Consider the following 20,219-nt stretch of genomic DNA (forward strand, 5'->3'; position numbering starts at 1 on the left):
GCTCAGTAGATAGTGACTGAATGATCTTTTCTCTGCTGGTTTATTCATTTCATCTCATACTCATTCTTGGCTAGTTTTAGAAAATTATATTAGTACACAGTTAAGGAGCTTAGAAGTATGAATGTAAGTTCTCAAATAGCCATTCTTTCTTACAGGGAAACTATTAAGTTTAGTCAAAAAGGAAAATTTATCTGGGGAAGGACCAAGGAAAGAGTAAGAGTTGCTGGCCAAGTTTCAGAGTTTTGCTTTCTGCTGCCATGGGGAAGGTTGGCCAGTCTGGGAAGGAAGCATCTGCCATTCTTCCTCTTAAATGACCGCTTATCACTTTAAAACCCTGTTATGCATTAGCCACCTTACCCAAGTGAGGGCTGGAGCCCAGAACGGATGTTATGGAATAACCCTCCCCTCCCTGCAGCAAACAAAGATCTGAGTCACCCAAGTCTCCTTCTCCAAATAAAGGGCCTCGCAGTGCCTTCAGATTGGCTGCCGTATGAGGGAAGTTTCCTGTGTGTCTGGCAAAGGGAAACCCCATGCCCCCTCTCACATACGTGAGCCTCTCCTGCTTCCAAAGGAAACAATAGCTCTACCCAGTGTTTTCCAGGTGAAAGTGCTGCTTAGAACTGAGTGTCCTTATGACTGGCTGTTCCTGAGCAGCTATTCATAGGAGAAAATGGATTGATTTCCACGGGGGAATAGTTAAGGTAATGAGGTAAATAATTACCTCCTCACAGGGGCTTTTACCAGCCAGAACTTGCAACCACAACCCCACCCCCTTTCCTGTTCTGCCTTCCATTAGGCGGTTTGCATGGCAACTGCATGGGAAGGGCGAGTGCTTTTAGGAGGGGCTGTGCTGCGCTCACCCCTGTGGGATAGGAACCATTGATAATGTGTGTGTTGCTGGAGGAGACAGAATTCAGTGCACCGGGGCTTATTAGCCTCTGCTGGAATTTGGGGCCAGTGAGCCATTTGTTACTCTGCAATGAAAGGCTTCGGCTGTCTGCCACTGGAATTTTTTTTCAATCCTTTTTGTGGTATCAGTCTGTCTATATAGAATTTTTACTTTCCATTCCTCAGGCACATAGAACCAATTAAAGACTAAATCAAATGGGCAGGCACTTAAATTATGAACATAAAAGTATTTCTAAAACCTTCTAGTATGCTTATAGTTGAAAAACAGAAGAATGTTGGTGACTACCCCTTTTTTTTTTAGCAATGAGCCATGTAGTTAAAAAAAAAAATCTCATCTTTCCTCTCTTCATTTCCCTTATTTAAAAAAAAAATAACTGGTAGGCCTCAAAGTAATATACCCCTGTTCTTCTGGAAACCACTAAAAAAGTTGTTTATTGTTGTAATGATGACTCAGAGAAACCTGGGCAGCAGTGCCAGTTCGGGTCATAACAGGCTTCTGTCTCTGAGTCCTGCAGTTGACTTGCCTTCACTTCTAATCTGTGTGTTGTCATTCATAATAAACATGTGCATTTTAAAATATTTTACTTAATTTCTAATTTGCCACAAGTCTTGACATGTTTTCCTCTCTGGATTTTTCTGTCTCAGTGGTACAGAAACTGAGTTTCCTCTCTCCTGGCGTGTAGGTAAATGGCTGTCTGCTTGACCCCGTGCCTCCTGTCCTGGTACGGAAGGGGTGCCAGTCACTTCCCAGCAACATGATGGAGACCTCCATTGACGAAGGGCTGGAGACAGAAGGAGAGGCTGAGGAAGACCCCACTCATGCCTTCGAGGCATTTCAGTCCACGCGCAGTGGGCAAAGACGGCACACTCTGTCAGAAGTGACCAATCAGTTGGTCATGATGCCTGGGGCAGGTACAGTAGAGAGGCGACACCAGGTTGAGTCTCCATGGTGTCATCTCATACTCCAGTCACCAGCAAGTGGTCATGCTGCCAGCCAACTCCTAGAGTTGAGTCGCTAGTTTATTCCTTTATGGAGCAGATTCAGCAGGTGTAGCAGACCCAGACTGGCAGCAGCTATCAAAGGTGATTGAAATGTCTGAGTTGGCTCCCGTAGCCCCCAGGATTCGTCTGGGTGCTGTATGATTCATCGGGGACTCTGCTCTTTTGGAGTGGCAGAGATCTTACAGATGCCACTTCTGGAGTATTTTCCCCGCTAAACTTGAAGATGACTAAGTTGGCCAGTAAAAAGGTTCTGGAAAGATGTTTTGATTGGAGATTAAGGACATGGTAATTGTCAAGACTCAAGCTGGTTATGCTTTGTACCCTATGTTCCAAGAAGATACTGTTGCTGTTGGTTTTATCTGTTCTGTTTTCTCTTAAAGGGAAAATTTTCTCCGTGAACGACAGCCCCTCCCTTGACAGTGTGGACTCAGAGTACGATATGGGGTCTGTTCAGAGGGACCTGAACTTCCTGGAGGATAACCCTTCCCTTAAGGACATCATGTTAACCAATCAGCCCTCACCCCGCGTGACATCTCCCTTCATAAGCCTCAGACCTACCAACCCAGCCATGCAGGCTCTGAGCTCCCAGAAGCGAGAGGTCCACAACAGGTCTCCAGTGAGCTTCAGAGAGGGCCGCAGAGCATCAGATACCTCCCTCACCCAAGGTAGCCCTTCCTCCTCTGCCTTTTGAAACTTGCGTCGTGTGGGGGGTTTCTTGCCACGTTGGTGTGATCACCTGTGATCACTGAAAGGCCTTGTTTTATTTAAACTGTTTGATCTTTGTACTTTCTTTCAGGAATTGTAGCATTTAGACAACATCTTCAGAATCTGGCTAGAACCAAAGGAATTCTAGAGTTGAACAAAGTGCAGCTGCTGTATGAACAGATAGGACCAGAGGCAGACCCTAACCTGGCACCCACAGCTCCTCAGCTCCAGGACCCTGCTAGCAGCTGCCCTCAGGTGGGTACCTTGGGCCCTTTCCTTGATGGCTCTGTGAGGATGAGGTATGAGTCTGTCCTGAAGATGGTCATTTTCACTTTGAGGATTTCCTCCAGTCCTGGAGCAAACAGATTCTTTGGGAAAAACCACAGCTTCTTTGGTCAGTGGACGAGTTCAACCTATCCTTGCTGCTCCCAAGTATTCGATACCACATGGAGGCCTGAACAAGCTGTTTTTGGCTCACAGGGCAGAGTACAGATGAGTGACCTCTTAGAGTCGCCCTTGAACTCCCCGTCCCCGCCACACATGCACAAATGAAGAATAATGAACTGCACCCACATGAGAAGCTTCTCACCACTACTTTTGATGTGGTGTTACTTTAGTAAATATTACAAGTGGATTATTCAGACTAAAAATACAATACTGCTACTTATCTGGTTTTATTTTGAGCCTATTTTCAGTGCATCCAAGAGGATTATAGTTCAAGGCCCACATGAAGGCAATGGCCTCCTGGCGACACCAAGAGCCTTTGCTCTAGTACTGACTAGGTAATTGTTAACTAGAGGTAATACATGCATGAATGTTCCGCAGAGTAACAAGCCCTTAGCCCGCTGGCTCTGTAAAAGCTTTGAGTATTATGTCTTAGGGAGTTGGGATTCCTCTTGGACATTTGCAAAGGTGCTTCAGCTAAGAACTGAGACGTTTTTCCCCATGGGGAACTGAAAACTGTTTCCACCCCCTTGATCCTCAGGAGGAAGTTTCTCAGCAGCAGGAAAGCGTCTCCACTCTCCCTGCCAGCATACATCCTCAGCTGTCCCCACGGCAGAGCCTGGAGACCCAGTACCTGCAGCACAGACTCCAGGTGGGGTCCTTCTTCTTACAAGTCCACCTTACTCTGCTCATCCAGAATCTGTCCTTCTGCAAAACAGAAACCTGTTTTGCCTGGCATTTATTTAGGGTAGCTGCTTGATTTGCTTGTAGGCAAGTAGGTTTGACTCTGTACTTGTAGTTTCTGGAAACATGCAGATTCAGCCTTATGCTCTGTATTGGTAGTGGGAAAGGCGGAAAGGCTTTGTCCTCAGGCCCCACGAAGGGATATGCCACTGAGGGGTAGGAACGGGAGACCTTGCTTCTTTGTCTCTAATTATATTCCACTTAATGAGTAATAAATAAAATGAAAATCTTAAGTCTACAAAATTTCTACATGGCCTTTCTATGTTGGTACATAAAAATCTGAAAAAGTGCTAAATCGTAGATCTTGTAAAGAAGGAATCATTCGGCCGGGCGCAGTGGCTCAAGCCTGTAATCCCAGCACTTTGGGAGGCCGAGATGGGTGGATCACGAGGTCGAGAGATCGAGACCATCCTGGTCAACATGGTGAAACCCCGTCTCTACTAAAAATACAAAAAATTAGCTGGGCACGGTGGTGCGTGCCTGTAATCCCAGCTACTCGGGAGGCTGAGGCAGGAGAATTGCCTGAACCCAGGAGGCAGAGGTTGCGGTGAGCCGAGATCACGCCATTGCACTCCAGCCTGGGTAACAAGAGCAAAACTCCGTCTCAAAAAAAAAAAAAAGTGAAACTCCGTCTCAAAAAAGAAGGAATCATTCATTCAGCGGGTTCTGGGGCTTTCAAGATCTAACTCCACCTTCCTTCATTGCTTTTTAATGTCCATGAGCCTCATAGTCCTAGTGGACTTTTGGAAATAGAGTGGAAACTGGAGTAGGTGAGATCTGAGAGGGCTCAGGCCTGCTGTCCCAATGCTCTTTCAGGGTCTCAGAGCAAATGTCAGTCCCTTCCCCCATGTGGATTTTGTAGAATACAGTTGGATTCATCCTGCTGGCAGAAGCACATCTGATGACAGCATCCTAGGTGACAGCACATGTCACGCTCGTGTTGTTTTTCTGCTCTTCCAGAAGCCTGGCCTTCTGTCAAAGGCGCAGAACACCTGTCAACTTTATTGCAAAGAACCACCACGGAGCCTGGAGCAGCAGCTGCAGGAACACAGGTGAGAAGGGGGCTTTGGCCAAAGAATTTGCTTCCTTTTCTGGAAGCCTTGAGAATGCTGAACGTGTTGTCCTTTCCCTCTCACGTTCACCACTACTAAGAAAATAGGTTTTCCGCATCTGCCACGGGCCGTGTGAGCATGATTACTCAGAGCATCTCTCAGCATCTAAGGAGGGCTGCCGTCGGGCAGTGGCAGCCCTATGGTGGACTTTGTTTTCCTTTTCTTCTGGCATTTCCTCTTTGGGGTATGACTAGCCCCAAGCTTTCACAATCAGTGGCCCAAAGCCACAGAGGTGGGGTAGGTGGCAGAGGAGCCTTCTGTCCTCCTTACTGTCATGTGTGCCCATGGGCCTTGCTAGGTAGAAGGAGCTTGGCCAAGGTAGAGCTACCCTAATCAATCTATCAACTGCAGACACTGTGTTATTCTCTCCCCTTCCAGCCTCTCCAGAAGGGAAATCACCCTCTCATTGTATAAAGAGAAAAATTCCGAGTTGGAGAAAGTACATTTCTGCTCACGGTTAGCACGGAAGGAGCATCAGAACTGGGGGGCAGAAAATGAGATTAGTTTTAAGGAAACAACACAGTGGGTTCCCATTCCCAGTTGTTGTTGCTGACATGAGAAAGAGAGACTTAAGTAGAGGACTGCAGCTAGTGACTGGTATTGCATTTGCATTAAAATTGCCAACACTTGAGAAGACTTAAAATTCTTTCCTTTGATATCACCAATTTAGGCTCCAGCAGAAGCGACTCTTTCTCCAGAAGCAGTCTCAACTGCAGGCATATTTTAATCAGATGCAGATAGCAGAGAGCTCCTACCCGCAGCCAAGTCAGCAGCTGCCCCTTCCCTGCCAGGAGACTCCATCGCCTTCTCAGCAGGCCCCACCGTTCAGCCTGAGCCCGGTCCTGGAGCCTTCCTCTGAGCAGATGCAATACAGCCCTTTCCTCAGCCAGTACCAGGAGATGCAGCTTCAGCCCCTGCCCTCCACTTCAGGTCCCCGGGCTGCTCCTCCGCTGCCCACACAGCTACAGCAGCAGCAGCCACCACCGCCACCACCACCGCCACCGCCACGACAGCCAGGAGCTGCCCCAGCCCCCTTACAGTTCTCCTATCAGACTTGCGAGCTGCCAAGCGCTGCTTCCCCTGCACCAGACTATCCCACTCCCTGTCAGTATCCTGTGGATGGAGCCCAGCAGAGCGACCTCACAGGGCCAGACTGTCCCAGAAGCCCAGGACTGCAAGAGGCCCCCTCCAGCTACGACCCACTAGCCCTCTCTGAGCTACCTGGACTCTTTGATTGTGAAATGCTGGATGCTGTGGATCCACAACACAACGGGTATGTCCTGGTGAATTAGTCTCAGCACAGGAAGTGAGGTGGGTCAGGTGACGGAAGAGTGTATGTTTCTATTTTTATTCCAGCCTTTTCAATTTAAAGCTTATTTTCTTGCCCTCTCCCTAATGGGAGAAATCAAGTCACCCAATGGAATCAGAGGGCCTGGCTGGGGTGGATGCTCCTCCTGGTTCTGCCCCACCACAAAGTTTTCTGTGGCAAGTGCTGGAACATAGTTGTAGGCTGAGGCCCTAATGTCAAGGGAGCAAGCCCTCGAGGGAGGCACTCAGTTCCTAAGAAGACACTCAGACCCAGGTTTTATGCCGGATTACATCAGTTTATCATCAAGGGCAACCTTGGTGAGAGCAGAAAAGGTGTGTGCTATGGCATATATATGGGGAAAAAAGGCAATATAGTTTTCACTGAAGGTGAGCAACAACATATTGCTACAAGGCATATCAAGAAGACATCAGGAGATCAGGTGCACAGGGAATCAAAAGCTGTGCTTTGTCATTGAATCTGAAGTTCTTACCTGCTGATGCAAGTTGCTACCCAAGGCCGTCACAAAGCAGTGGATCGGGGCCACTACGTAACAGCTGCTACCCCTGAGACCACCTTCATGTCCATTCAGGAGCAGGTGACACACGTCTTCAGAAGGTGCCCTGGGTTGCCGAGTGTCAGAATATACTCAGGACTCCAAAGGTGTCACACATGGAACTGACAGGAGACCCGCCACAGTGGAGGCAGGGGGAAAGAAACTCAAGAAAGCATCAAGAGCACCAGCCCTGGGCCAGGGAGGACGGGCTCTTCCTGCAGTCTCCTGGACCCTGCTGGCTTGGGGGCAGTCGGTCTCCAGGGTACCTGTTGTCTCTTTTCCAATGTAATAACTACTTTGACCTTACACTATATGTTGCTAGTAGTTTATTAAGCTTTGTATATTTGGACAGTTTCATATAGGGCTTAGAGATTTTAAGGACACGAAAAAAGAACTTTTACATCCCATGTGAAGTGGTAGTGCTGTGCCTTTCCCCCAGATCATGCTTTAATTCTTTCTTTTCTGTAGAAACCAACAGTTTCCATGTATGTCAATGCTAAATCCAAAGTCACTTCAGAGTTTGTTTTCCACCATGTGGGAATCAGCATTCTTAATTTCCTTAAAGTTTTGACTGTAATGAAATGTTCAAGTATTACAGCAATATTCAAAGAACCACAGATGTGTTAACCATTTAGGCAGATCATCTGCCAAACTCGTTATATTCCTAATAAAACTTAACCAGTGCTTACAATTCAGTCATCAAAGTAAGTGAAAAATAGATGCCACAGCTAGCTAACTGTATCCCTAGAAGTGATGAGTCATTTGTCGTTTGGACAGTTAACATCCGGTTGTTACAAATCCAGTGTTAATTCTAAAGATCGTTTCTGCCCTTCAGAATGGCTTGTTCCATCAGCAGATGAGTGTGTTAAGCACAAAGCATCTTCTTTAAAGCACAGAGACACTAACTGATGCTGCATCTAGAAAACACCTTTAAGTTGCCTTTCCTCTTTGTAGTTAATGTCCAGGCAGGTGAGGACGCATGGAAAGCCTAAGGGGTTCCGTTCTGGCCATGCGAACCCCCGTCGGTAACCTGAGCAGTCCCTGTTGCTGGCCAGAGGTTGCCTAGTCGCCAGCCCTCACCATGGGTGCCAGGATGCTTCGCAGAGGCACTGTGCTCGCGGTTGGACTCTGGGTGTTAGTGGGAAAGGGCAGTGTGGGGGGACTGTCGTTTTGTGATTTAATCACACACCGTGAAAACCCAGGAAGAATGAATGAAGCTCCTTCTGGGAGTTTATTCCTACTCATGCTTAAGATTGATGATTTTGTGAAATAATAAAGAACATGATTTCATTTAAGAGATCATTTCATTAAGATCTCTAATCTGTTTTGAGTCTTTGCAAAATAGCCAGTTATAAAATGGGGCTTGATTTGTTTAGACTGAAGGAAGACATTGTCCCAAGATATACTACAGAAGTGCTGCTGCAGTATTTGTGATATTAAAATGCCTTCCAGTTCCTCCAGGAACTGCAGGAATGGTACAGTTACAGCTTGACATAAACTCCAGCCCCCAACAATACCATGAGTTGCTTAGTCCAGGAGACCAGGGAGCTAAGGCAGGATGGTTAGGCGGACAGACAAGGGACTGCAGAGAGGCTATTTGAAGGTTAAGGACCCAGAGAGAAATCGAGAGACCTCCTGCAGTAGCCAGGCCCATCAGGAACCCTCAGGCACAGCAGTGGTGTGAACACCAGCCTGATGCAGCGCAGGATCCCTCCTGCTGGAACCTGTTGTAAGCTCCTATTTGCTTATCTCCTCATTTATTTCAGGCACAAATCAATGAATCCCATAACCCTGTGTACTGACTGCAGTGTAAGCTGCCGAGGAGACTGGTTCTGTTGGTCAGGCAGGTGTTTGCTCAGCCCTGTCTGATCACGTCTGCTGTCCTGTCCCCAACTAGTGACCCATGGAAGCTTCCAAGCAGTTTTCTCTTCACCAGTACTAACATAACACTAAGAAGGCTTAGCACCACTCTTTCTGCGGGGCTGTTTGGAAGCACTGACTTGCTCTCCAGTCTGCTTCACATGAGCAGTGTGTACACTACTGTATCATCACCATTTGCTTCATCCTGTAAACCAGGCTCCTCTGAAGAGACTCTGGTGAGATGAACGTGAGGTAAAAATTTCATTCGGCAAAAAGTGTACATATGTGTGGTACTTTATTTTTTATGTTCTTTGTTTTAATCCAGGGTATTAGTCTCTGCTCTGGGAGAAATGCACTCGCTCTGCAATTTCCAGCTGGGCAAGTGTGTCTCTAGTATTTCCATGCAACTGATATGCTGGCTCCTGTAAGGCAAATAGCATTTTAGCCCGACAGGAAGAGGGGTCCACTTTCGCATTCCCAGTGACTCCAACCATCCCAGCTGCCCCCTCGCCACCTCTGCCTGCACTGCCCTCTGCCACCATGGGAACAGGAGGAGGCTGATGGTCTACACTGACCACCTCCAGAATCCATGTGCGGGAGAGCACCAGGGCCCACCAGGGGAGTGGAGCTGGGGCTCAGGGACCGTTCATGCAGATCTGAGCAAACCCCTTCTCTTCTCCATCCACCTTTGCCTCCTAGGAAAGAAAAAGTCAGTGGCCCATTCTCCCTCAGAAATCAAGAACTCCTAAGTGTTTAAACCTGTCCTGGAGTCAGTGAATGGGACAGGAGCCCAGGACTGAAGCCAGCCCTCACCTCTCGTGCCCCTTCCTGACTCTGGCCCTGGAGTAATGAGGGGTTCTGTGCTTTGATGGGGAGCAAGGAGGAACCCCTTGTAGGAATATCAGCCTCTCCCCTGCCCCCTACCCTCTCTCATTGATTGAAGGCTGCAGCAGAAGAGACTCCTCCTGAGACGGACTCCCCCACCCCCACCCACACACCGAGTGTCATCAGTCCTAAAGGCAGGGAAACGCTCACAGAATCCTGCCCATGGGTTAGACGTGGGGAGAAGAATATTCCCAGCTCGAGTGATTAGGTGATCAACCAGAAACTAAGGCAAGGTGACAAGCAGCAGCCTGGGGTCACAGTTGCTCCAGGTCCCAGGCATGTGGGCACCAGAGCACCCTCTGGAGCCACGCGGGCAGTTCAGGATGCAAGGTCAGAGTGAGTGAGCGGTGCTCCTTCTGTGGGTCCTCCAGCCTCTAGTCAAGCCCCAGGTTCATAAATACGTTTGGATTACATTTTAAAACCTGTACCAACAGTCACACTTAAGCTCCCTATTGGCTAGAAGAAACTCATACTCCAGATAACTTTTTCCCCTTCAACCTCCTGTAGAGACAATACGCAGTCATGTCACAGCACTGGTCCCCATGAACAGTGGCTGACTCCGGCACTGAGTGACTTGCTGCACTCGAACCCCTAAACAGCTGCCTCTACTGCCTCCTCAGAAGCCACCCAAGCAGCTCAGTCTCTTGGTGCCTAGACACAAAGATGAAAACTGGAGAACAGGGAGGGCCACAAGTTGGAGTCATTGTACAGGTGGGGCTCTTTGATCATTTTGTTGCTTCTGGGTTTTTGATTTTTGTTTTTATCGAGATGGAGTGTCATTTTGTTACCCAGGCTGGAGTGCAGTGGTGTCATCTTGGCTCACTGCAACCTCTGCCTCCTGGCTTCAAGCGATTCTCCTGCCTCAGCCTCTCAAGTAGCTGGTACTACATGTGTGCACCACTGCATCCAGCTAGATTAGGTATTTTTAGTAGAGACGGTTTCACCATGTTGGCCAGGCTGGTGTTGAACTCCTGACCTCAGGTAATCCACTCACCTTGGCCTCCCAAAGTGTTGGGATTACAGGTGTGAGCCACCACGCCCAACCTGGAGTTTTTTTTATAAAACTTATCTTCAGAGTGATGTATGAAAGACGAGCAGTATCCTCTGCCTCTGTTTCTAAACTGGACAAAGAGATTTTCGTAAAGTTTCTGTCTCCCTCCTGACAGGTTCCACAGTGTGGTCTGAAGCACCTGTGATGTCAGAGTTCTTGTCTGGTTCTTGGTGGCAGGTGCACAAAGACAGTGGAGGCTTTCGCCTCCCAGTAGCCTCTCACATACTTATTTTCCCATTTTTTTTTTTCCCAATTAAGGTAGCCTGGCTGATTCTAAAAGACTTTATAGCTGGCTGGGGGTGGTGGCTCACGTCTGTAATCTCAGCACTTTGGGAGGCCAAGGTAGGTGGATGGTAAGGTCAGGAGATCAAGACCATCCTAGCCAACACAGTGAAGCCCCATCTCTACTTAAAAAAAAATACAAAAAAAAAAGAAAGAAAGAAAAAATTAGCCAGGCGTGGCAGTGCATGCCTATAGTACCAGCTACTCAGGGGGCTGAGGCAGGAGAATTGCTTGAACCTGGGAAGTGGAGGTTGCAGTGAGCTGAGATCGCACCACTGCAGTCCAGCCTGACAACTGAGGGAGAATCTGTCTCAAAAAAAAAAAAAACTAAAAGCCATCCTAGGTGCACCCATCTCCGGGCAGGTTTCAATGCATCAGCAGACTCAGACACAGACGGGCACAGATAGAGAACCAGGCGGCAACCTGCCTGCAGACCCACCCAGGAGAGCTCTGATGGGCTCTGCCAGATACCCCGCTTGCCTACCCGCAAGGGAGCAATATCGTACATTTGTACATCAGTTTTACCAAACACCTTCACAAGCAATCTCTTCTAATCCTCACGACGATTCTATACAATGAGTTGGGGGAGATACTGTCCTTATTTTTCACAGCTGAAGAAACCAAAGCTCTTGGAAGTTTGTGACTTCTCTGAGGTCACAGCTGGTGAGTGGAGGAGCTGGGACAAGTGCTTGGCTTGACTGGCTTCTGGCTTTGGTGCTCTGCAAGAAGCCCTCTCTTTCCCCCCTCTTTCCTCAGTAGCATCTGACTCTTCACAAGCAAACAGCTATATAAACAAAGCCCCCATTTTTGTCAAGCATAGGGTGGATGTGACATTGTTCCTACAACCTTATTCTCTACTCAACAGCCACCTGTTTGGGGGAGAGGCCGCCTTCAGGTGACAGTGCAGCTGTCCAGGTGGCCATGCACTGCACCAGGCTGAGAGAGACAAAGACCCCACAGACCCACCTGCTCCTCAGCATCCAGTTAACTGCAGAAGCTTAGGCTCACCTCAAAGATGTCTACTTTTTCCGTTACAATAGAGCAGTTTCCTACAGAACACGCCCCTCCTCGATTGCCAAGGAGCCGCATTGCATGGCATGGGGCCACCACTGCCGGCCAGCAGATTCCACCCCAGGAACGGTCATGAACTCAGCCTTCGTCTCAAGGAGGAGTGTAACATTGCCTTACAGCAAAGCCCCATCAAACAGAAGTGCTTATTAGATAATTTTAGGATTAAAAAAGTAATAACAGACTTTGACTTAATACTGTCCTTTCAGAGGCAAAGGGGGTGGGTGGGGGGAGCTTTAAAAACAGAAGTTCAAAACAACATCCTGGAAACATATGACCCCAGATGGAATAATGTCGCATTCCCCCATGCAGATAACTGGACTGCTGCTGGCTCTCCGGTGCCTGTCTGCTGAAGGTTTGCTCAGTCAAGGAAATTCAAGTGGTGAGACCTCTCAGCCATGGGTGGTAAAAGAAACCTGCCTTCACCAAAATCTCTGAAGGGGAAAGAAGCAGAGAGAAAGGTTTGCTTCACTTTGGGGACTGCAGTTTGAGAAATAAAAGGGATACAGAGATTTTGCACTTTGTAGAAAGGGCAAGATTATTTGCTTATATCTGAAGGGAGGAGAGTCGTTTTGCTGGATATTTGGTCTGAAAGAGTTACTTTTGATAAAGTTAATCTAATTGTAGTTATTTTTTCTGTGTGCTTTTTTTTTAATTACTAAAAAAAAAGATTGGTGAGTTCAATAGCTTTGGTATTTGGAGGGCAAATCCTAATAGCTCCAATGTGAAAACAAATCAAAAGTGTAACCTGTGCTTCAATGTTAGAAAATTGCCTAAAATGCAGTGTAATAAATAATCTTTGTACCAAATGGTAATTTAAATGGGGTAATTTTCTGCAAGGAAAATGTACTGTTTTTATGTTTCCAGCCCTCTTGAATTAAAATAAAAACAACTTGTTTTCTAAGAGCGTGGGTGGTGTGAATGTCAGGCTAAGGCGATAGGGCTCCCGCCTCATTGGGCCTTGGGTGGAATTTTAGAGTATGGAAGAGGCTGTGTTCTCTGAGCTCTGCTGCTCATTTCAGGCTGCAGAAAAGGACAGTGGATAATATGTTCTCATTGACGTCAGCAGGGTAAATAATACCTTGCTCCGAATCGCCTGAGTACACGTTAGCCGCCGGAGATCGCTGACGGAAGCACTGCTAACCGCAGCCTGCACAAGGACAGGGCCCTGCTGGGCACTGCTTAACTACTGCTCCTTGATTCTCAGAGTCCCAGGGCAAAGCCCATTGGCCCAGGTAGTCTGGGCAAGGGCCTCGTGCTGCAGTAGGAGGAGGGGCGGCAGATGCACAGGGCTCTCTCGTGGGGCTCTCCGAGGACAGGCAGCTGCAGAGCAGGGGATGGAAATGGGAGGGGGGTACTGCGAGCTGCCAGGCAAAAGACTGCTACTTAGTCACGACGTCACATCTCTGAGGTCTGCCAAAGGCCTCAACACCACACGTGCGAGCGCACACGCGCACGCGCGCACACACACACACACACACACACAATGCACTCCCTCACAGGGACAGGCACCCTTTTGAGGCCCAGCTCCGTGTCCTCAGGGTGCTGGAGACACCATAAGCCACGCTGTTCTCCTGAGTCCTGGACCTGTTTCAGTGGCAGGCCCGGAGTGAAAGGCCACTGTTACATCCAGCTTGCTGGCAGCAAGGTCTCGACTGAAATTTGGTTTCACTAACACCATTTCAACTGAGCCCATGCTATAGAACCGAGACAGTGCCCACCCTGCAGGGTGGCGGTGGGAGGGTGCAGTCGGCAGGGCCGACCACACTGCCAGAGGCTGGAAGGAGCAGAGCCTCACTGCCTTCCACTTCTGCCCGGCTCCACTGACAATCGCTCAGTCCTGCCTTAAACTGGCGGTTATCCCTTGGCTACCCAAAATTTCAGTATTGCTGAGTTTCATTTCTTTTTTAAGGAAAGCACTAAATTTCCATAACGATGTTTTGCAGACTTTTTCCTTTCCCACCAAATTTCTCCATTCTTATTCCGTGTTGCCAAAAACAACTCCAGTGCCCGAGGACGCAGGCAAAATAACAGACCAGCGGCCAGCCAGGCCCCTAACCCGCACTCCCCAGGACACCCTTCGGTTCTGCAGCCTTTGTGAGTCGAAGGCTCCACCAGGGTGGGGAAGGAGAGCCACAGGGTGTCCTGTACCCCAAACCCAGGGCCTCTACCCTGTGGAAGCAACCGGCCAGCAGAGCCTGCACTTCCCAAATCCTTGATCACGATGCAGGACAGGTGAGAACAGGGCCCGAGGTTCTGTTCTTGGCAAGGAGCTGCTTTCTGCCCCACTAGATCTTAAATCAAGGGCTTGCAGAGCCCCTTGACACACTGAGAAAAGCAAGCTATGAACTCTTCCCAAACAGTATGTACACAGACCCAGAACTTGGGACATAGAATTTCAGGACAGAGGTTGGTTCCTGGGCCCCATGAAGTCCCCCTCCCTGCCATGGACCAAAGTTAGGAACCCCTGGGAGGCAGAGGCAGGTGGATCACCTGAGGTCAAAAGTTTAAGACCAGCCTGGCCAATATGGTGAAACCTCATCTCTACTAAAAAATAAAAAATTAGCCGGGCATGGTGGCAGGCATCTGTAATCCCTTCTACTTGGGAGGAATCACTTGAACCTGGAAGGCAGAGGTTGCAATGAGCAGAGATCATGCAATTGCACTCCAGCCTGGGCCACAGTCTCAAAAAAAAAGCTCACAGGGACCCTCCTTGCTGAAGGGGTTTACTCCATCCCTGGGTGGATCCAGATAACAAGGAGCCTCTTGCCCTGCCAGTAGCCTGTTGGCACCATGGGAGGAAGTTCTGGTCTTTATGCACTAAATCCTGGATGCTATGTGGCTAAAAAGGAAATGTCACCTGCACAGAACACAGCTCTCTGCCCTGCAGGCTGAGAGCATAGCTCTGCCACTCTCACTTCAGCCCCGCCAGTGACTTCAAAAGCTGAGCAGCAGCCCTTGAGCAATGGGTTATCACACAGGAATCACCCTGGACTGCGTCCCTTAGGAGGCAGATGTGGGTCCTGACTGAAGCGAAGGGCCTGGGCCCTCCCTCAGACGGGCGTCACTGGCACACCTGCTTCCTCCCAGGTATGAAGCTGTGCCCACAAATCACTCAGGCCAAATCCAAGGTCAGGCAGGACAGGGAGCTTGCCGGGCACCTCTGCCACTGGTCTTTCCAGCAAGCCTTCCTGCTGCTGCCTCCCTTTGTCTGTTTCTGGGGGGATTTCTTACGGCAGACTGATTCAGAGCTGCTCTGAAATTGGCAAAGAGAGTCCAAGCCCAAGGAAAGCATGAGCTGGGCTGAGCCACTGAGCCAGCACAGGGTCTGGGAGGGAGAAGAAAGAAGGGAGGGAACGCAGCATGGGAAGCGGACTTCCCCTGGAGCTGAGCCCCCAAAAGCTGGACAAGCAGAAAGGCATTAGAGATTGAGCTTCTCAAAGGGAGAACTGAGTCACTCTCCTCAGGTCGGCTGAGAGAGCTCTGGCTCCAGCTCCCTCCTCACTCCCCAAAAGTGAGATGCCCAAAGTAGGCTGACTGACAACTTGGACTCTGAGGAGCCCACTCATTGTCACCCAAGGGCCACCCACATAGTTGGAGGTGGGACACAATGGAATGGAGGAAAAGCCACCAAGACCTTTCTTCCAAGCACGCCACAGACAGCGCCCGGAGTCCACGGCCTTGCTTGTCTCTTCCATCTGTGACCTACGAGAACTGCCCTCCAGTCACTACACAGCCAGAATGCTTAGCAGCACTCCTGTGCCAGCAAAGTGAGAGCAGAAGGGCAGGCAGGCAGTGGGAGGAACCAGGGATGACAGGGCCAGGCAGAGGGCTGGGCACGGAGCAAGCCTGGGAGAGCAGGACCCAGCTCCCAGCCAGCCCAGGAGCCGCCACCTGGCCACTCTCCAGCCAGGAACAGTCCGTGAGGCAGCACAGAACCTCTGGCAAGAGGCCTCAGCCCCTGGCGCCCTCTCAGCCCTGCCACCAACCCAGCCCAATCATTGTAAAGGCTGGCGTCTCCAGTGGTAACGTGGAGCACAGGCTGGCTGGCCTCACCCTGGGTTTACTTTGAGGGGCAAATAAATGCAGCCTGGCATGGCACTGCCTGGAAGACCCCCACTCCCTGGAGAGCTGTCAAGAGTCCCACTTGGCCTGTCTTGCTTTAACTCTTGACTGCCCCAACACCAGAGAGAAAACAGCTGCTTCTTGCCTGTGAGCTCTGTCTTCACCGACATAAAGGTGGTTGCGCTGTTCTGAGCATCTGCTCCAGGCTAAGAACCAGGAACTCTGCCCCAGCATTTCTGAATTTCCGGAAATGAGCTCTAGGCAGCATCAGCCACAGGTAACACAAACATAAGAACACACCTGAGAATGTGTGTCACAGTAGGAAGACCTTTTTATCCCCTACTTTTAGGCCAAGCTCCTGGGTGGAAAGGAGTTGGAAGGCCTGGGGTAGTGTTTTTGTGCAAACAGCTCAGTCTTCAAGCGCCACAGGGAAGGAGGTGCCAAGAGCAGGTCAGAGCTGAAGGGCCCTGCTCCAGCAGGCCCAGTCACCGGCCATGTCTGACTTCCCAATGGACTTAAAGGTCCGATTCCCTTAGCTCGAGGCCACCAGGAATGGGATCGAGCATCCCTGGGCTTTGGTTTTTGTCATCAGTCCTCAGTTCGACTGGACTCACACCTCCTGTAGTCTTTCTGGGTTCAAGAGAACTAATGCTCTGGCTAAGAGGTTGGGCTCCTAAGGAGCCCCTCCCCTTCAGGCACCCCCCAGCGGAGCTCCTCAGAGCTGCCCTTGAGACCCCCAGGACAGCCCACAGGCCCTGCCAGCCTACTCTCTGGGAGGGACAGGGACAGGCAGCCCTCCCCAATTGCTAGAGGCTGGCTCTAGCACAAGCAAGGTTCCTGAGCTGCAGAATGACCCCGGCCTGGTTCACCAGCAGGTGCTGGTTAAATCCACAGAAGAGACACACGTCAACAGGCACAACTAGAGACCCTCGGGGCCCAAGGGACACTCTGCAGAAAATAAGAAAAGCAGGAAAAAACAGAAAACAGAGTAGAAGGGGCAAGGGAGGCAGAAGGTGGTCTCAGCGAGTCAGTATGTATACAGGACAGACTGTCTGCACAGAGAAAAGGAAAAGGCGGGGGTTGGACACAGCCAGGCTGTGTCTGCAGCCATTATTTATGGATGCTTCACTTGACTTCAGTCTCCAAACCTGGGCTAAGCATAGAGACTGAATGTCCCTCACAGCTGCTCCTTCCTGCAATAACAAGACTGACATCACTGTTGTCAGGGAAATGGTGTTTTGATTAAAATCATGTGACAGCTACTTCGTGATTCAATAAACAAATCCCGTTAACCCACGCCTGACAAGGCCTCCCAGCAGCTCCATCGACTGTGCGACAGTCCAAGAGCGAGCTGCTGTGCTGACCTGGGGCATAGGGTTTGAGAGGTGACCCACACTGCTCCCTGGCAGGTCCTGCCTGGGGGGACACATGTAACATCCAACACACAGGTACCTCTACAGACTTCAAGGACCAAGGAGGTGCCCCTCACGAAGAGGAACTGGCTCTCACCCCTTCCATTTTCTCTTCAAGCGGCAGGCCCAGCCCCTGGGATGTCCAACGGCTCCCTGAGGGCCCTGAGGCTGCTGAGAACTGACGGAGTAAGGCACTCACTCTCACCCCCTTTGGACAGACTGGCAAGTCCACTATGCACCCTAGACAGTGAGGGGTTAAGAACAATTTCTGATTGCAATTGGATGACTTCCTGGATCACTCACTTGGCTGTTGGCCCCTGACACACAGGGCTCTGCCTGGCAACAGCCAATTCCCTTTCCATCTCACCCTCAGGTCATTTTCCTTAAGTGAAACAAATGCATGGAAAGCTCCCTGAGTCACGCGGCGGGGGATTTTTCTGAGTTAAATGAACTGAAGCCTCAGAGGCCTAGCACCACCCAGCCTCCTTTCCTGGAAAACAGATTCCCATTCCCAAATAGACATGACAGGGGCTGGGGGAGCTTCAGGACAGACCAAAAAATAATGACAGCGCCTCCCACCTAGGGTGGGTGAGGATGACCTGAGATGTGACACCTGACAAGGCGCTGCAGTTACCAAGGCTCAAGGGACGGCAGCTCATTCTCAGTAATTCCTCAGCTAGGAGGCGCAGCCCGGGACGTCACAGCTGAGCACGTCAGCCACAGGAGAGCCACTGCAGTGACCCACGCTCCGTTGGTCATACCACGCATTAACGGCATGAGTAGCTGGCTCTGAATTTGTAGAAAGATATAACCCCTTTCTTCCCAAAGAAGTCTGTGGTTTAGGCCTAAAAAATGTGTTACACTGTCGTTCCCACTCCTTCAGCCAACCTCTCCTCCCTGAGGCCCAGTTCTGTGAAGGGGACATGGACTCCAAGGGCTGGCCACCCCAGGCATCTATCAGGACAGCGGTCACCCGGCACTTCCTCCCACCGTGCAGCCACTGCAGAAACGGCTGGAGCTGCCCACGGACAAGTATGCAGCCCCTCAGGAAGGCAAGAACATTCTAAGGTAAGTAGCTGCAATTCTAGACCTGAACAGAAAAAAAAATGTTTTCATGGCTTTAGTTCATATAAAATGAAAAGCCATGTGACTTAAAAGGCAGCCTTTTTGATGTTACTTAACAGAATTTCCACCAAGCAAACCCACTAGAGTGGGCGTGGGAATGTCAGATTTTTCCCCATGAACTATACGCAGTCTGGCATCAGCACAAGGCAGCCAGGCCCACTGCACTCCTTTGCTGAATGTATCTGTAAGTCACAAATCGCTCTCCTCATGAATGGCCCTGGGGCAGTGGCTGGCACCGACAGCCAAATTGGGACTTTTGCACACCATTCCCACGCAGGGTGGCACCCAATGGGGCCTGTAGAACGTCTGAGCTGTTACAAGAAACGTGCAACTATTTTTATCTTGAATGGAAATAACTGAGAGGAGTTGGGGCAAATCACTTCCTATATTCTATGAGAAAAATAGGGACAGCCCCTTTATACAAGCAACTCTTCACCAAACTTCCAGTGTCCTCTGCATGGACCTTGCTGTCAGACTGGGAGGCAATGGGAGATGGGCCTCAGGCCACAAGTGACAACTCTGGCTGGTGACCTGCCCCACAGGAGGCATTCCCAGAATGAAGGAAGTAAACTAGCAACGAGCTTTAAAAATCTACTCTGGCTCTTAAAACCGGACTCTTCCCCTGGGGACAAAGTGAGAGGTGCTAATTCTCTGCCTACCTTGCGGAAGCTCACTGAACACCAAGCCACCCTGGCTGCCCACAGCCCCAGGGGCAGGACTCAGCCCCACGCTTCCAGGGCACTTACCTTCCCTGTGTCCTCTCCAGGCACTCTGGGTCTTGGGAAGTGGCTGTCAACCCAAGGGACACTGCGCTCTTCACTGTCCTTCACAGGAAAATCTAGCTTCCTCAGCCTTTGTGCCACCACTAGAGACACAGACAGTGGTGCTGTAACTTTCTCTGACCAGGGCACATCCCTCCCAAGCCCACCTGTGCTTCCCAGCCAGGATACCCTCAGTTGTGCCAGCACAGAGATAGGAAGTCCAGCAGTAACCTACAAGGATATGGGGCCCTGGGCAGAGAAAGCCAGGGCAGCCCAGGGCCGTGCTGAGGTGCCTTTCACTCGGAGCCATGGGAAGTACCGCCCCATCAGGCCTTTTGGTGCCCACGTGGGTGTTCCCCATATCTTGGTCACTGATGGCCGCTGGAGCCCCCACCACAGTAAAGCTCTGGCTGCTATCAGAGCTCATACTATCAGTTTCAGGGAACAACTCTGGAGACAGAAATGACTTGGCTTTTCAAAGCAATGAGGAATTAAACTCTCTTCAACCTCCAGATTTCCATCCCAACTGAATGTTACATAATTTCCTGGAAACAGCAGGCTCGTGGAGGCAAACGGGGGACAGTGAGACTATTCTAGGTACAGAGGACTGGAGGGAGACGTGAGGGAAGAGGAAAGAGGGGTGTAAGGAACTGCATGGAAACAGGAATACTGGAGAATCAAAGGGAAACAATTACATCACATCAGACTGGGCCAGTCACCTCAGCTGGTAAAGCAGGAGAACACTGGGCGACAGGGCCTCTCCCTCTACAGTTTCACATCCAAGCAGTGGAGAAAAATAGAAGGCTTTACGATAAGAGTCTCACCATTTTTTAAAGTCAGAGGAATTTAAGTAAAAGGCAAGAAGACAGAATAAGCACCAGACCTGTTTGGCCACTCTGCCCTGCTGTTGCCACAGGGACAGGGCCAATGTG

General features: G+C 50.0%; 2 protein-coding genes across 4 annotated transcripts in view; one reads left to right on the forward strand and one right to left on the reverse strand.

Annotated features, from left to right (window-relative positions):
• Positions 1-8,098, forward strand: part of SIK2 (salt inducible kinase 2) — a 119,846-nt gene extending 111,748 nt beyond the window's left edge. Inside the window, exons 10-15 of the mRNA XM_035264495.3 lie at positions 1,593-1,821; positions 2,292-2,576; positions 2,708-2,871; positions 3,602-3,712; positions 4,765-4,856; positions 5,587-8,098. Of these exons, the coding sequence (XP_035120386.3) occupies positions 1,593-1,821; positions 2,292-2,576; positions 2,708-2,871; positions 3,602-3,712; positions 4,765-4,856; positions 5,587-6,208 (1,503 nt within the window). The 3' untranslated portion in view covers positions 6,209-8,098. The remainder of the gene's footprint in view (positions 1-1,592; positions 1,822-2,291; positions 2,577-2,707; positions 2,872-3,601; positions 3,713-4,764; positions 4,857-5,586) is intronic.
• Positions 8,099-8,916: 818 nt separating this feature from the next.
• PPP2R1B (protein phosphatase 2 scaffold subunit Abeta) overlaps positions 8,917-20,219 on the reverse strand; it is a 43,651-nt gene continuing 32,348 nt past the window's right edge. The window contains exons 15-16 of one of the 3 annotated variants that reach the window (XM_009006770.5): positions 19,273-19,391; positions 8,917-9,060 (exon numbers count right to left, since the gene is read on the reverse strand). In XM_009006770.5, the coding sequence (XP_009005018.3) occupies positions 8,968-9,060; positions 19,273-19,391 (212 nt within the window). In that variant the 3' untranslated portion in view covers positions 8,917-8,967. Of the gene's footprint in view, positions 9,061-10,043; positions 10,194-19,268; positions 19,392-20,219 lie in introns of those variants that run through there. The other 2 variants (XM_009006775.6, XM_035264496.3) reach the window with 2 other exon arrangements.

This window comes from Callithrix jacchus, chromosome 10 (assembly GCF_049354715.1).
Source record: "Callithrix jacchus isolate 240 chromosome 10, calJac240_pri, whole genome shotgun sequence".
Lineage (NCBI taxonomy): Eukaryota > Metazoa > Chordata > Mammalia > Primates > Cebidae > Callithrix > Callithrix jacchus.